Source organism: Wyeomyia smithii, chromosome 3 (genome assembly GCF_029784165.1).
Source record: "Wyeomyia smithii strain HCP4-BCI-WySm-NY-G18 chromosome 3, ASM2978416v1, whole genome shotgun sequence".
NCBI classification, from domain to species: domain Eukaryota; kingdom Metazoa; phylum Arthropoda; class Insecta; order Diptera; family Culicidae; genus Wyeomyia; species Wyeomyia smithii.
The window spans coordinates 133,548,937-133,565,875 of NC_073696.1; the positions used below are offsets into that span (position 1 = coordinate 133,548,937).

At 42.0% G+C, this 16,939-nt stretch overlaps 1 protein-coding gene across 3 annotated transcripts in view; it reads right to left on the reverse strand.

The window, feature by feature from the left end:
- LOC129731185 (uncharacterized) overlaps positions 1 to 16,185 on the reverse strand; it is a 131,898-nt gene extending 115,713 nt beyond the window's left edge. For all 3 annotated transcript variants that reach the window (XM_055690999.1, XM_055690997.1, XM_055690996.1), the window contains exons 1-2: positions 15,865 to 16,185; positions 15,314 to 15,446 (exon numbers count right to left, since the gene is read on the reverse strand). In XM_055690999.1, the coding sequence (XP_055546974.1) occupies positions 15,314 to 15,446; positions 15,865 to 15,872 (141 nt within the window). In that variant the 5' untranslated portion in view covers positions 15,873 to 16,185. The remainder of the gene's footprint in view (positions 1 to 15,313; positions 15,447 to 15,864) is intronic.
- Positions 16,186 to 16,939: the final 754 nt, after the last annotated feature.

Consider the following 16,939-nt stretch of genomic DNA (forward strand, 5'->3'; position numbering starts at 1 on the left):
CGAAACAGAATGGCCATTCTGAACAGAATTTTATTCAGGGATTTTTCGAAAATTGCATCTCCTGAACAATTTGCTCGATGGCACATAGACCACTCTGTTCCGCAACGGCTCATTTGTGGACATAACAACTATCCAAAATTTGTGATGTCGTGCAGAGAGTTTGGTTCCGGTGCGTCGTTGGATTGCTGCTGTCTGGGGAATGGAGGACGAATGGCGAATGTGAGGTTCCGTAAATGGTGAGCGGCTTCATGTGGTTCCGGTCATATGTTCTATCATCCCAATTGCTGTGTACGGCAGACACGGCCGTGCGGTAAATTGCTCAGCAGTGAGGCTGGTGTCGTAAAGAGGGGCACGAGAGGCGCCACACTTGACCTGTGCCAGCAGAGAAATTTTACTGAAGCGAGTCCGACAACACCAATACAAGAATACCCGTCGCGCTCACATACATCGTCGCAGTGAGTAATAATGACTGTGTGTGAGACGAGTGAATGCATTTATTACGTGAGTCGAGAGTATGAAAGGATGTGTGATAGTAGACGAAGGTGATCACGAAGCTAAGTTACCTAAGTTTCCATATATCAAAATATTCTTAAACATGTTCACATCACTCTATCTTGTCAAAATAGAGATCCTTGGCATATTACCTTTCCTACTTACACAACACCCTGATTCCTGTAACGTATATGAAAGTAGTATGGGTTCCCTGCACCTTCTTAAGTAGACGTTGAACTAACATTCCTACTTGCTTTCCCCGGCGATTGTAAGGACGTAGCCAGGTATCCAATGAGAGGCTTAGTTTGCAACTCACATCATCTGTAAGAAGGATACTAATCCCAAGTTTCTTTCCGGTGACAACAGATGATGTATTTGTGAAGTTATTATTATCACTGTATTTTTCCTAAGCTGATCATTGTATAGCCACCTACGATGTGTGCAATCCCTTTTGCTATGCTATGCTATGCTATAACAACTATCCAAAATTTGTATCAGCCTAATAAGCATTTCCATTGCATAGTATGGTTCAAAAAAGGACACTTTAGGACATCAGTTAACCCCCCAAGATCAATTAAATGAACGTGACTGTCATGCGAATATTTTCGACATGGGACAACACAAACGGGTTTTGATTTTCCATACTTTGAAAAAGCTTTAGATGATTTTAAACAGATTCCCACGAAAAGGATATGCGAAGAGCGGCAGTTCAAGCACAAGAGACATTTTTATATTTTTAATGTTATCTGAAAACCATTCTGGCAATTCCCCATGGGGTTTCATTAGCATTGAAAATGTAAGCAAAGTCTTCACTTCAAGGTGGATATAACTCGTTGCAGATGACTATCATACAGTATGATTCCATAAGGCGTCGTACACAAATTACGTAACGCATGAAGAGAAGGAAGGGGGTTCGAATCAGCGTTACTTATTGTTACGTAGGGGGGAGGGGGGGGGGTTAGTAGAGACAGTTACGTAACTGTGATGTTTGCTCGAAATTGAAAATTTTGGAGGGGGGTCAGGCTGATCAGCGTTACGTGATTTTAGGGGAGGGAGTCATGTCAAACGTTACTTATCGTTACATAGGGGGGGAGGGGGTCTGAAATCTAGAATTTTAGCGTTACGTAATTTGTGTACGACGCCTAAAGTGTTATTAATATACACTGACAAAAGCTCAAAATCTCGTTTTCGGTAATTTCATAAAAACACATAAAATTTTCGTAACGCGACACCATAATTTTGAACCTATTGTAACTTTGTGTAGGATACACCAATTTCATATACTAACATATGCTAAGAAAGGTCTCATCGAGTACTAAAAAAATTCTGAATACTCTTTGTTTACATTTGCACAACAGGGAAAAAACTATTTTAATAAAAAAAATCACAGGAGGATTGTGTGCAAAGCCACGACCGCAAGGATGAAGTAGAATACTTTTACAAGAAAACCCGGCTGCTTGCGTGTCAGTCATTTTTTGATTTGTTGTTCAATTCAATATCTGATAAGATACCGATCATATCTTGGCGTAATCACTGACAGTGCGAATAAAATATTTCTTGTGATAAAATAAATAGTAAAAGCTGATTTAACACTCTAAAATAGACGGCTCATGTGTTGTGAAAATGAGTAAACTTCTCATTGAATGCATTCACTAGTGCCCGCTATCGCACAGAGACTGCATTTCACTAAAGTGCCTCACTGCATCAGCTGCTATCGATGCTAAACCCGCTGCAACTGCTACGCTATTCGTAGCCATGCTAATGTTTTGGCCGCTATACGCTGCTATTGGTATCCGCTGTCCCTGCATCAGCTGGCCCAGCTGCTATCGATGCTGAGATCCGCTGCAACTAGTGCACTATCTATTGCCATGCCACAGCTGTGGCCGCTATCCGCGGCCTGCTGCTGCTAAGGGAAGACTGCTGTTGTCGCTGTCTAGAACTATTATGAGCGGCTTCGACTGAAACAGGCTCTTATATAAGGATGAAAAACCTATCGATAGTAGTAGGAAATCATCAATAACTATCGATAGCCATTTCAGTCGATAATTCCCATCCTTACTTCTATACAGACAAATAGCAAATTTGAAATGGCAAGGTCTATGATTCTGTCGAACGTGCTTGGGAAGCAATCATATTAACGACTAATCAGATCAATCGAATCGCTTCAACAAGGATTGACCATTCTCAATAATATAGTTGCTTGTCATGATTTGGACTTGATAATTTTTGAATTTTAATTATGCGAAAAATTATTTTCTATGCTGATAATGAAAGCTTTTCGGATGTTGTGCTCATGACTGAAGGAAAAGATAATTCAGTACGTTCTGAGACACGGAGATGAAACCAAATATATATCTGTTCCAAATTTCTTGAATGTGTAAATTGATTTAAGAGAAAATATTAACTCTTCAATTAGGTTTTTATTTCATCCTGAAAAAGACAATTTGTTGTTTAATTCAATGTCTGATGCCGATCACATCTTTGCGTTATCACTGGCAGTGCAAATAAAGTATTCCGGGGGAAAATAAACACTGAAAAGCTTTCCAGAACTAAATAAATAAAGTAAAAGTAAAAATTAGACAACTACAACAGAATTTGATTGCATCCCGCACAGAATGTCTGCTTGTGTTGATGCCAGAAAATTATTAACCTTCAATTATTTGTTTATTTGCCTTGAAAAAAGCATTTTGCGGTTCAAAATCGGTTGCTGATTACAACTTTTGACCTGCCATAACATTGTGGGAATTAGGATACACGGACAACATGCACTGTGGAAGCTATTTCACATTCAGTAAATTCGACGGGTGCGACAGATTTAAATTGCTAGGATGCAACACAGAATGCTTGCTTGCGTTGACAAAAATTATTAACTTTCAATGACTTGTTTATTTGCCTTGAAAAAAGCATTTTGATGTTCAAAATTGGATTTCCTGATGGCAATCTTCATGCTGCCCCAACACGGGGGGAATAATGGCTGTCTGGCGACACACGCTGAGAAAAACCGCGCTGCTCCTGAGACGTGGTGACTCACCACCGGGCTAGTGCTGCTGCTAAGGAAGGACGACTGCTGTTGTCGCTGTCTGGAACTATTATGAGCGGCTCCGACTGAAACAGGCTCTTATATAGGCCAAACAGCATGTTTTCAATTGTAAGCAGGGGCGGATTAACGCGTAGGCGAAACAGGCGGTCGCCTGGCTAATGCGTGTGCTTATTTTTTAAGCGACGAGGAAATTTTTTCTCTCTCTAGCAGGATTTCTATTCACGTGCGACGCGACCATCCACATTTTCATGTACTAACGTTGTACTAACACTCCACATGCCACAGTCTTCTTGCAAAATTTCAGCTCAGTCGGACTTCGAAAAGTGGTGCCTCGAAGCGGTCAAAATTTCACTTTTTCGGCCGATAAAAATGCACAGGTAGTTCGTAAAATGATCGATATTGAAAAAAATGGTCTTATAAATGCATGAAACGTCGAGATCTGTCATAATCTCTTGAACTAATTATCTTAAACTTTTTTTGTAAAAATCAATTTTTGTAAAAATCAATCCGTTCCATGCAGCAACCAATCTTGTTGTTAGCGATGGTGCCAAGTCATGTTTTGATGCAGTAGACTTTTTCAGTGTCGTGCAAGAAATTTTCAACTTCTTTTCTGCTTCAACTCATCGTTCAAAAAACACATTACTTCTCTTACGGTAAAGCCTCTGAGTGGAACGCGTTGGGAAAGTCGAATTGATGCTGTCACTCCCATGAGGTTTAATATAGGAGAAATTTATTATGCCCTATATGAAGCAATCGAGGATCTGAAGCAAGATGCGTTTGCAAGAAATACTGCAAAAAGCCTAGCAAAAAAAATTAAAAAAATCAAATTCTTATGCAGTTTAGTAGCTTGGCATTCAATTTTGTTCAAAATCAATTTAGTGAGTAAGTACCTTCAAAAAATAAATAGCAGTCTCGAAAACACTATAGACTTGATAGGCAGCGTTTAAAACTTTTTGAAAAATATGAGAAATGAAGGTTTGAATAGCGTCATTACTGATGCTTTAGAAGTAAATCCGGAGTTTCAAACAGAAACACGAATTCGGCCGAGAATGATAAAAAAACAGTTTGCATACGAACAGTCAGATGAACCAATTACATCGAAAAAACTCTCTTTCAAAGTGAATTTCTTCTATTCTGTATTGGATGTAGCTATTGCATCGTTCGATGATCGATTCCAGTTAATGAAAAATCACAGTGACAATTTCAGCTTCTTGTATGATATTCACAGTTTAATGGGTTGTAGTACAGATCAGTTAGAGAAAAGTTGTCTACATTTACAGAAAATCCTCACACACAAGAAAGAGTGTGACATCGATGGACATGAAATGCACCAAGAACTTGTTAGTTTATCACCTTATTGCCAGCTGAGACGACTCCAATGAATGCGTTAAACTACATCACAAAAAATCAACTGATTGATACTTTTTCAAATGTTTTTGTATCTTTGAGAATTTTACTCACTTTACCCATTAGTGTAACAAGTGGTGTTCTTTGAGCTCCTGGAAAAGACATACAATGAAAGCGCAGGAGACACATCCACAGTTCGATCAGCACTACAGCGCGAGAAGTGTTGGGTACAACTGCGGCAGCTGCGTCCAATGAGTGGTTTGACGCTGAGTGCCAGCGAGTGACGGAGGAGAATAACCGCGCCAGGGGTCACATGTTGGCCACGGCTGTGACTCGTCAGAGCGTGGGTAGATATCGAGATGCTAGAGCCGCTGAAAAGAGACTCCATCGCCGGAAAAAACGACAGCATTGGGAGCGTCTTCTTGCGGAGGCGGAAGGTTGCTTCTCCAGGCACGATGCGAGGAGCTTCTACAAGAAGGTCAACAGAATTGGGAATCGAAACGTGTCAGCTCCTGTCATGTGCAACGATAGGGAGGGGAACCTGATAACCGATAAAACAGAGGTGGCCAGGCGTTGGAAGGAACACTTCAGTGTGCTGTTGAACGGTGAGGGAAACAGTGGAGTCGAAAGGAGCAGGATGACTATTGAGGATAATGATCAAGCTGTGGATCCACCATCCATGGACGAGGTGAAGAAAGCAGTGGAAGAGCTGAGAAACTGCAAGGCAGCTGGGAAGGACGGCATTCCCGCCGAACTCTTCAAAGTCGGGAGCGAACAGCTGTATCGTGCCATCCATCGGATCATACTGAGAGTGTGGTCTGATGAAGAATTGCCCTCGGACTGGTTGGAGGGTCTCATATGCCCGATCTACAAAAAAAGGTCATCGCCTGGACTGTAGCAATTATCGGGGCATAACTCTTCTCAATACCGTGTACAAAATTCTCTCCCGCATCCTGTTCCACAGACTGAGGCCGTTGCAGGAGACCTTTGTTGGCGAGTACCAATGCGGTTTTCGAGGGGGACGCTCCACGACGGACCAAATGTTTACCTTGCGACAAATCCTCGATAAAATTTCGAGAATTCAACTTGCAGACGCACCATCTGTTCATAGACTTCAGGGCAGCGTACGATTCAGTTAAGAGAAATGAGTTATGGCGGATCATGCTCGAACATGGCTTCCCAACAAAGCTGATTAGGCTGATACGTGCCACCCTTGAAGGTTTTACATCAAGCGTCAGGATAACCGGTGAGATATCGGACCCTTTCGTGACGTTAGATGGTTTGAAGCAGGGTGATGGGTTGTCGAACTTATTGTTCAACATCGCATTGGAAGGTGCTATACGGAGGGCTGGTGTGCAGAGAAGCGGCACCATCATTACGAAATCGCACATGCTTCTAGGTTTTGCGGATGATATCGACATTATTGGTATTAATCGTAGAGCAGTGGAAGAGGCCTTCGGACCTCTCAGGCAAGAAGCTGCGAGATTGGGGCTTGTCATAAACTCTGCCTAAACGAAATACATGGTGGCTGGCAGAGTGCGTTGTAGTCCGTCGGAGGTTGGTGCTGCGGTGGTGCTAGATGGGGAAATATTTGAAGTAGTCGACGAATTTATTTACCTGTGAACATTAGTGACATGTGACAACGAGGTTAGCCGTGAGATAAAGAGGCGGATAGCAGCCGCAAACAGGGCCTTTTACGGACTACGTAACCAGCTAAGGTCCCGCAGTCTGCAAATCCGTACTAAACTTGCACTCTATAAAACACTGATTCTTCCGGTGGCTCTCTACGGCCATGAATCATGGACGCTGAAAGAGGCCGATCGGTGAGCTCTTGGTGTTTTTGAGCGTAGGATTTTGCGTTCAATCCTTGGCGGCAAACTAGAAAATGGTGTTTGGCGCAGACGCATGAACCATGAAGTGTACCAGGCATAGAAGTCGGCGGATATAGTCAAGCGGATAAAACACGGCAGGCTTCAGTGGGCTGAGCATGTAGCGAGAATGCCGGATAAGCGTCAAGCGAAGGCTATATTTAGCAGGAATCCCGATAGAGGTCGTCGACTTCGGGGTAGACCCCGCACTCGTTGGATGTGTGCTGTCGACGAGAATGCACGCGAAATAGGTGTTAGGGGCGATTGGAGTATAGCAGCCCAAGACCGAGTGACATGGCGACGTATTCTGGATTCGGCACTGGATTGATAATTGGTCTGTCGCCTTAAAAGTAAATTAAGTAAGTAACAAGTGGCGAGAGAAGTTTCTCAAAATTAGAACTTATAAAGACGTAACTACGATCGACCATGTCGCAAGAACGTTTGTGTGGCTTGGCGATAATATCGATAGAAAGACAGGTGTTTCAAGAAATTGATATGTCGGAAACGTTAAAAAATTGTTAACACAACACATGCTGTCTAATCAAATTTTCGAGTCTATAGAAAATGCGTTTCATATAAAATAAAAATTTGGGGGGGGGGGGGGTTGGCAGAATCAGTCTTCGCCTGCAGCTCAAATCAGCCTTCGTCCGCCCCTGATTGCAAGGTATATGATCCTGTCGACCGTGCTGGGGAAGCAAGCATATAACGACCAATCAGAGGTCGAATTTTTCGTTTTGACAAGGCTTGACTATTTTCAATAGTACAATACTGCCGTGAGATGACAAAGTGACGTAAGAGCCATTTTTCCAAATATGGGTTTTTCATGCCAATTTGTTCATTATTCGAAGACCTATCTTTGGTATCTTCCTTTTTGTTGTTACTTAGGCCGATACAAATTTTGAATCCTTTTATGTCCAAGGTTATCAAAGTTAGCAGAGGGGGTGGCAAAAAATAAATAACACCGAGACAAAAAAAAAGAAATATCTTTGTTCCACATCAATGGACCATAAGACGTAGGCTAGAAACGTGAAACCCGTGACACTCAAAGTTTGTTCACGATTCCCTGGCCGGATTAGTTTAGAGTGGACTGTATACGGTTGATCGATCGATGGAATACACGTGATTAACACTTAGCAAACTATCTTTATTAACTTTAAATTTAAATTTGATCGCGCGAACTACGAACTGAACACTTCAATGGTCGTACATAGAAAGAATGGGAATAGCATCGATGAATCGGTGCTCACCCATCAAGCTGCTAGGTAGAGAGGGATGTATGTACTCAATTTGCCTTGTCTATGTATTCGCGTTCTTATTGTTGCTGTCGTGACGGATGGAACATTCTCCCCCCGGGTTGAAACTTCGTATCAACAAAAAGGACCGGGGCAGAGCAGACGTTGTCCTCGATTGGAATTATCGAGACCTTGTTGATTGGACGACGGTATGTTGCTCCGTTGGAAAATACGTCAATGGCTCGCACTAAGCCGTCGTCACCAGGATACACTCCGGTGATTCTGCCCAGTTTCCAGCTGAGCGGAGGTTGCGTCTTATCGTGGAGAAGAACGACCATGCCAGGTCGAACGTTCGACGTTGCTCTGGTATTCTTCTTACGTGGTTGGAGAGAATTAAGGTAGTCCCTTGACCACGCTCGCCAAAAATGCTCACGCATGAGCTGGAGGTGTTGCCATCTATCGAGTCGGTTCACCTTGGTGTCTTCTAAAGATGGCTCAGCTGGTGCAGACAACGGTCGACCTATGAGGTAATGAGCTGGTGTTATTACCTGTGGATCGGCAGGATCGTTGGACAAACTGAACAACGGACGAGAATTTAAAATGGCTTCTATTTCGGCTAGAATGGTTGCCATTTCTTCGTAAGTGAGGTTTGCATTCCCTACGACTCGCTTCAGGTGAGTTTTCATCGCCTTGACCGCCGCTTCCCAGAGACCACCGAACTCTGGTGCGTCTGGTGGGATGAAATGCCACTGTATCTCGCGAACTTCACAAAACTGCTGGATTTTCTTCACCTCTTGTTGATTCTGAAACTGTCGGTACAACTCGTGCAGTTGGTTGCTTGCTCCATGAAAGTTGGTCGCATTGTCAGAGTGAATTTGCTGTACCATTCCTCTCCGACTAATGAACCGTTTCAAAGACGCCAAGAAGGCATCCGTTGTTAAATCGGACACAATCTCTAAATGTACAGCCTTTGTCGCCATACATACGTAAACTGCGACGTAGGACTTAACAAGCTTCGGACGATAAGAACCTTGCCTCACCATGAATGGACCGGCATAATCGACGCCAGTAACTGCGAACGGTGGTGATGGCACAATTCTCGAGGTAGGGAGATTTCCCATTAGCTGTTTGGTTTCAACGGGTTTTGTTCGGAAACATGTAACGCACGATCGTGTTACTTGTCGCACAGTTGATTTAGCATTTAAAAGCCAGTACCTTTGACGAATGATGCTGATCAAACCGGCCTGGCCGACGTGAAGATGCTCCATATGCAAAGTTCTAATGAGTTTTTTCGTTACAGGATCTTTATCGGGAAGTATTAACTGATGTTTTGCAGCAAACGGCAGTACTGAGCGATCTAATCGCCCTCCAACTCGTAGTAAACCGTTTTCATACACTGGACGCAGGTTACCAAGACGCTTGCATGTTTGGTTGGAAATCACTCGCTTAATTTCGTCCCCAAGATGTGCTTGTTGAATCGCCTTGACGATTGCTTCGGATGCTTCACGTAGTTCTTCGATGGAAAGATGTACTTGCTTCACACGATTAGACTTTGGCCGTTTGCAATTTCGAATAAACCGTAGAACGTAGCACATGGTGCGCTGGATTTTCCGAAAAGAACTGAATTTTCCGAAGAATGGAAACGAATCGTGAGCTGACACGGTTATGACGTGGACTTTCAGTTCGGGAAGATTCTCCAAAATCTCTTCGGTGTCTTCAACGTCATATTCTACTTCACACAGGAACCTTGGACCGCTCCACCAGAGAATATTTTGTTTTAAATCTTCTGGCAGCTTTCCTCGAGAAACGATATCGGCGGGATTATTGGCCGAGCAAACATAACTCCATCGATACTAATCCTTTCGTATCAAAGCAATCCGATTCCTTACGAACGTCTGAAGTTGATCTAACGGTTTCTTCAGCCATGCCAGAACAATGGTGCTGTCCGACCAGAGAACAACTTCTCGAAAGTTCATTTGAAGCGCGGGAACGACCTGGCTGATCAATTTCGAAAGCAGCTGAGCGGCACAGAGCTCTTTACGAGGAATGGAGACATCGTCTAATGGGGCAACCTTTGACTTGCTGCATAGAAGACGTAGGTTGGCGGATCCATTGGTGAAAATACTTCTCAAGTAGACGCATGCACCGTACGCCACGTTCGATGCATCGGAAAAACCATGCAACTCATATGCAATCGCATTCGGGAACATAACACACCTTGGAACGTGAATGCGTCCAATGTCTGGAAGGGATGCGCGCAGAGTAGCCCAATTTTCGCGGATGGTTTCGTCGATGGGATCGTCCCATCCAGCTGATATTTTCCAAAGCTGCTGTACCAAGAGTTTGGCCATGACAATTACTGGTGCAAACAGTCCGAGTGGATCGAACAATTTTGCCACCTCGGAATAAATCATTCGTTTCGTGGCTAGCTCATCATCCGGAAAAGAACATTTCGGCGAATTGGCTATCATGAGGACGTCGCCGTCAGGATCCCACAACAATCCAAGCACCTTTATTACTTCATTTGCTCCGTACTCATGAAAAGGAACCTTCCTTTCTCGGTCGGCTGGTGGAATGTGCTCTAGAAACTCTGCCGAATTGGAGCACCATTTGTGAATATGGAAACCACCTCTGGTTAGCAGTTCTTTTAATTGACGTTGGCTTTCGAGAGCTTCTTCCAACGTGTTAGCGCCAGAAAGCGCATCGTCAACGTAAAAGTCCTCAGTCAAGATTCGAGAGCCGATGGGAAACTCGGAACCTTCTTCCTTGGCAAGTTGTACCAAACACCTTGTTGCTTGGTATGGCGCACAAGCTGTTCCGTAAGTAACGGTATTAAGCTCGAGAACCCTTAATGGATGTGACGGGTCGGACCTCCAAAAGCATCGGAGGAATCGGCGTTCTTCCGGCGCAACGAACACTTGCCGGTACATTTTTTCTATATCGCTTGAAAATGCATAAGCGTACTCACGGAATCGCAGCGTAATAGAGAATATGCCATTCTGTACAACTGGTCCTACTTGAAGAACCTCATTGAGCGATAGTTTTGATGGGTCCATTTTGGCACTAGCATCGAATAAGACGCGGCACTTCGTGGTTAAGCTTGACGGTCGTAATACTGCATGATGCGGCAGATAGTACGTATCCATATTACCTGGATCCTCAGCTTCCTTAACTTCTCTGCAATGGCCGAGGTCTTCATACTCCCTTATGAAATCGTTGTATTGCTGCCTCAGCTCGGGATTACGCTCCAATCGTTTTTCTAACATAAGGAATCGCTTGAGTGCCAAAGAACGGCAATTATCCAACCGGTTGAGGTTTTCTTTAAACGGTAGTTTTACAACAAACCTACCCGTTGCATCGCGCTTGTATGTCGACAGGAAATGGGCTTCACAGGACAGCTGTTCGGATGAAAATGGAGATGCGTTTGGTACTTCCTCCACCTTCCAAAATTGATGCATCATTTCCTCGATGGAATTGATCGAAGCATGGTTGACGTGTTGAATAGCCGCATTCGAAATGTACGGCTCGTTTATTACTCCAGCTACCACCCATCCAAGATGAGTTTCTCGAAGTTGTGGTAAATTGTCACCAAGACTTATTTGATCGGGCTTAAGAAGATCAAAGAACAATTCTCCCCCGATTAACATGTCAACCTTTTCTGGCTGGAAGAAATGTGGATCGGCGAGTTGAATGCCTTCAGGAAGTTCCCAGGAGCTGAAATCAATCGTTCGGTTAGGAATAGTTCCAGTTACCTTGGTTGTAACCAGACACTCGATGTTGGCTTGAAAGTCTCCGTAGCTCGATTGGAATTTAACGAACACCTTATCACGAGCTAGACTTCTCAGGGCATTGATTCCAGTGATTGATACATTTGCTGGCATTCTAGAACAACCGAGGCGGGTTGCCATTTTCTCGGTGACGAAGTTAACTTGAGACCCACTGTCAAGTAGGACTCGACAAGGGTGGGACTGGTTATGTTCATCAATGGCTTGAACGACAGAAGTCAACAGCAAGACGGTCTTTGATGTTGAAACGTGATTGCTTGAGCATGTAGTGGATACTGGTTTATCCACCACCGAAACAGAAGGTTGAACAACAGTTGGTTGATTATTCGCGACAGGTTGCTTTGGCGCGGCAATGTCGGCCTTTGAATCCTGACTGCTGTTCCTTTCAGCATCATCGTGGAGAATGGTATGATGTTTGCGGCTGCATTTTCGACACGTGTTGTTAGACGTGCACTGTTTGGACTGATGTCCCTTCCGGAGGCAGTTGAAGCACAAACCTTTTGCTCGAACCTTTTCTGCCCTTTGAGTTGCTGTCAGCTGCTTGAATTCCTCACATTGGAAGTTAAGATGTGAACCTCCACAAAAGTGGCAGGAACCTGAAGACTTGCTGGAACTTGAAGTAACTGCGTTAGTCTTGAGCGATGGCATTTTGTTGTTGACTGGTGAAAACTATGATTTTACGGCGGTTCGTAGGGAGAAAGCTTGCGACGATTCACACTGCTCCAGCACTTGACAACTGGTTTTGAGAAAGGAGATTGTTTGTTCGTATTTTGGGAGCACACCTCTTTGCTGGATACGTTCCCAAGCCATGCGGGTCGAATTATCCAAGGCACTGACGATAAGATGCACCACGATGTGCTCGGAGATACCCGTTAACTGTTGTTTTTGGTACCGTAGGCCTTCAACATGACCGGTTGCTTCAGTTAGCAAGCCATCCAATTCTTTGAATGTTGCTTTTTCTTAGGGTAAGCAATCCTTGAATGTGTGACTCAACGATTACACGTGTGTTTTCGTAACGGTCTGTTAGCACCTTCCACGCTTGCTTATAATTACCCTCGTTGATTATTTTTGCATCTAATATACCTGCTGCGGATCCAATCAATGCTTTGTCTAGGTGGTACAGTTTTAATGACTCTGAGTCCCCGGACTGTGCCATCAGGTCTTGGAAAATCGCCTTGAATTTTGGCCAATTAGCATAATTACCGTCAAATGTAGGAATAGGTGCTTTCAACGGCTGCTGCTGAATAATAACCTGTGGGGAAACAGATGAACTCACGGTTTGCATTTGAGTAGCAGCATTGATTCTTTCCTGGATGTGATTCGACAACTCGGTATGACGATCCTCAAAAGTGCAGTAAATTTCATCTTGCTCATCCGATGCTTCATCAGGAATCAAGGCCATGATTTCACTATGGAAGTGGCTAAACTCGCTGTAGATTACAACTAGTTTCTTCTCCGCGCACTGCAACTGGGCTAACGTCATACTACTCTGCGTCTGCAAAGTCAACTGAATCCTCACTAGCTTCTGTTCGATCTGTCCTCTCTGCCGGAACAAGCCCTTCAATTTTCGCATCGACTCCAGCTCCATTCCCTCCTCCCAATTGAATCCGTGAAATGAAGCGGACGAATTGGACCTTGAATGTTGTCCGGTTGGAGTATTACTGTTTCGGCTTCGACTCAGAAGTGGAACATTCTGACCTTCTTGCAGTTGGTCCACTTGGTTTTGATTTTCTAGCATATTTCTTACTGGTGAATGTTCTAGCGGCATTTCGAAACTTCTCACTTTACTACTTTTTTGTTCGATGTTCTTTTCTCACACAGTGTTCGTATCGAGACTCTCTTTCACACAAAAACGGCAACGTAGCACACGCGCAGCAAAACGTCCTTGAACACGTTCTCGCTTGTATCGACTCGCAATTTCACCTCGCGACGCGCACGCGACGACTGTACTTCGCGACGGCTGTACTTTTCGATCTGCTGTTTTATCACGTGTTCTTGGAATGATTCCTTCTTGGAAGGAAACCTTATATGAACTGGATACCGATCCTTTGAGTCACTTTTCATTCACTGTGCTATGATCCGGCTCGAAGGACCAATTTATGTTCCACATCAATGGACCATAAGACGTGGGTTAGAAACGTGAAACCCGTGACACTCAAAGTTTGTTCACGATTCCCTGGCCGGATTAGTTCAGAGTGGACTGTATACGGTTGATCGATCGATGGAATACACGTGATTAACACTTAGCAAACTATCTTTATTAACTTTAAATTTAAATTTGATCGCGCGAACTACGAACTGAACACTTCAATGGTCGTACATAGAAAGAATGGGAATAGCATCGATGAATCGGTGCTCACCCATCAAGCTGCTAGGTAGAGAGGGATGTATGTACTCAATTTGCCTTGTCTATGTATTCGCGTTCTTATTGTTGCTGTCGTGACGGATGGAACAATCTTTGATCAAAGTTTGTGTGCAAGTTATGACGTTTGTAACTTGCACTCAAATAAATGGTAAAAAATAACACTTTATTATTATTATCATTCATTTCGCTTGCCTTTCGACGACACTCTTGCTGTCACCTGACTTGTTTGTTGCTAAATTAAGCATTTATGCTGTCGTAAAACCAAGGAAATGAACAAAACGGTTTGAGCTTTTTTTTATTCCCCTTCCAATATTCAAGATTTTCGAAGAGGGGGGGAAGGGGGGGGGGGTGACATAAAATGAAAATAAAATTTGTAACGGCCTTATTCGTACGTTGCATGAAATCAAAAAAAAAACAAAGTGACGTAGGCACCCATGTCAATACAAAAGTGACCAGAGATTCATTCGTTTTTGGGCCGTACTGAAAAACTGATCACTTGGATCTACGTCACATTGTCATCTCACGGCAGAATAGTGTGAATAATAAAATTACAATTATCTTATTTTGGGAAGAATCTTAGAAGATTTTCCAATCTATTGCTGCAAGAACGAAGGAAATCCATCGAATACTAACGGATTTATTAGCATTTGAAATTGGACAAATTTTTCACTTTTTTCGGTTTTAGATTTTCATTTCACATCCCAATGTAGCCGAACTTCCTGAGAGAAGTATTCTACTTCAAAAACAACATAGTCGCAAAATAAACGATACTACGCATATTTTTAAAAATATTGTTAAAACTATGATTTTAATAATCTTTCATGAATGTTTTTCATTCAATCATTTAATCAAATTTTGCATGGAAATTCAAATGAAACAATATTTTCCGTGAAGTTCAATACATCCTTTTTCACCCACACAACAGTTCTGGATTGAATATGCAGTTCGAAATTTTAATGTCTTGGCCTAAAAAAGTTAGGAGAGTGTCGAAAGACCAAAATAATTGCCGCAGTGTTTCAAATCACAACAAAAAAATTGATTATGGAACTCCTAGATTACAATGTATACTGCAGTTTAATCTGAAAAATGTTACTGTACGTTTTATCCAATATACATTTAGCGACTCATTCAAATTAAAACATACCTAATGAAAAATCATGTTCGAAACATATTACCAAACTTACCATTAATTGACCACATAAAAGTAGTTTTTGAGTCTCCGATACCCATGGAGGATGGAAGTAAATAACAGACTTTACAGGGTCTTCAAATTCATCATTTTTAACTGTGTCATAAACAAAAACAATCATCATTTCCCTGAAAATTGAAATATTTGGTGAAACTTATATCAAAACAACAATATTTTTTGTAAGATATTAGCAAGGTGCAATACATAAATATAAATATATAATTCATATGAGTCCACGAAAAAATTTCAATATAAAATACACAACTATGAATTGATTGTTTCTTTTCTCAGCAATAGATTTGTATTTTTTCAGTTTGAGTTTTCAATATATGCCTTGTTTCGACCGGATAGATAATCACATAGTCGATTTTGCGAAATTTCGTCTTTAGCACTCGCCTTGAGATATCAAACAGAAAACAACGAAAAATAAATAAACTCAACTTCCTATGGATAAATTTACATATTGATAAGGTGAACATATTTCTCAGAAGATATTTAAGGGGAAACAAATTGCATATTACAAATTTATATACAGATATTACTCACTTTGCCATTATTCGTCAAGGTGTACTCTATGTTGAGCAAGTCTACACAATTAATAACAATAAAACGTATAACTGTAACAACCCTCTGCTATTTTTGCTAGGAAACATTGAATGTTTGACTATACTAGGTGATATTAAAATGATTGACATATTCTAGATAGAAATAAACAAACTAATCAGTAACCGCAGTAAGAGATGCTGCTTTTTCTTTTCTATTTTGAATTTGGGAAAATATCTGATTAGTTAATGGTTTGCTGTATGTTTTTGCAAAAAAATATATTTTGTGTATACCAATTATTATAATAAGTTATTGTATTATTGTCAAAATTAATATAATAATTTTACGAACAAATTTGATATGTGGCATCCCTAAAGCTGCTTGCACGAAAAACAAAAAGTACTCATTTTCATGTCGAGGGAACATTATTACGCAAAGCACAAAAAAAAATGCCCCTTGCATGACTATTTAGATTTCTGTGATAATCATTCATTGCCTAATTTCTTATTTCGCTCTCTCAAACTGACACCTCAGTAGCGCAGTTATGGTTTTGTCTGATTCATTGTTTGTTTTGTTTGCGTGTGTTTGCACGAATCGCCTGATATCAGGTGATATGCGGTGTAGTGTGAACGGAGTATAACAGGGGGCTCTTGTGTCTGTCAACATTTCATCACATTTTCAATCTACCACTCATTGATTCTGGTACCAGCGTTTCTGGTACCCACTTTTTGGTTGGTTTGCCCTAAAACAAGTGAAATAGAGTAAACGACCCATTTTGTCGGTAAACTTATTCTCGAGTAAATGTCGTGTTAGATGCGAAAAAAAAACAAGAACTCAACATTTGTTTTCAGTATAATGTGCACTTTCAATGGATAAGATAAGTTTTGTAAGCATTTGAAATGAAATATTACCGCCGTGATGAATTTATGATTGGTAGGCAAAATGTTGACGTTTATAGGCCCCTGGGGTATAATGGTCAAATATTTGACCTTCTAACACAATGGTCATATTTATTCGACATCCTTTTTGTTGTTTGCCCTTGTTTACCCCATGTAAGAATAGGAGAGTGACGATCAAT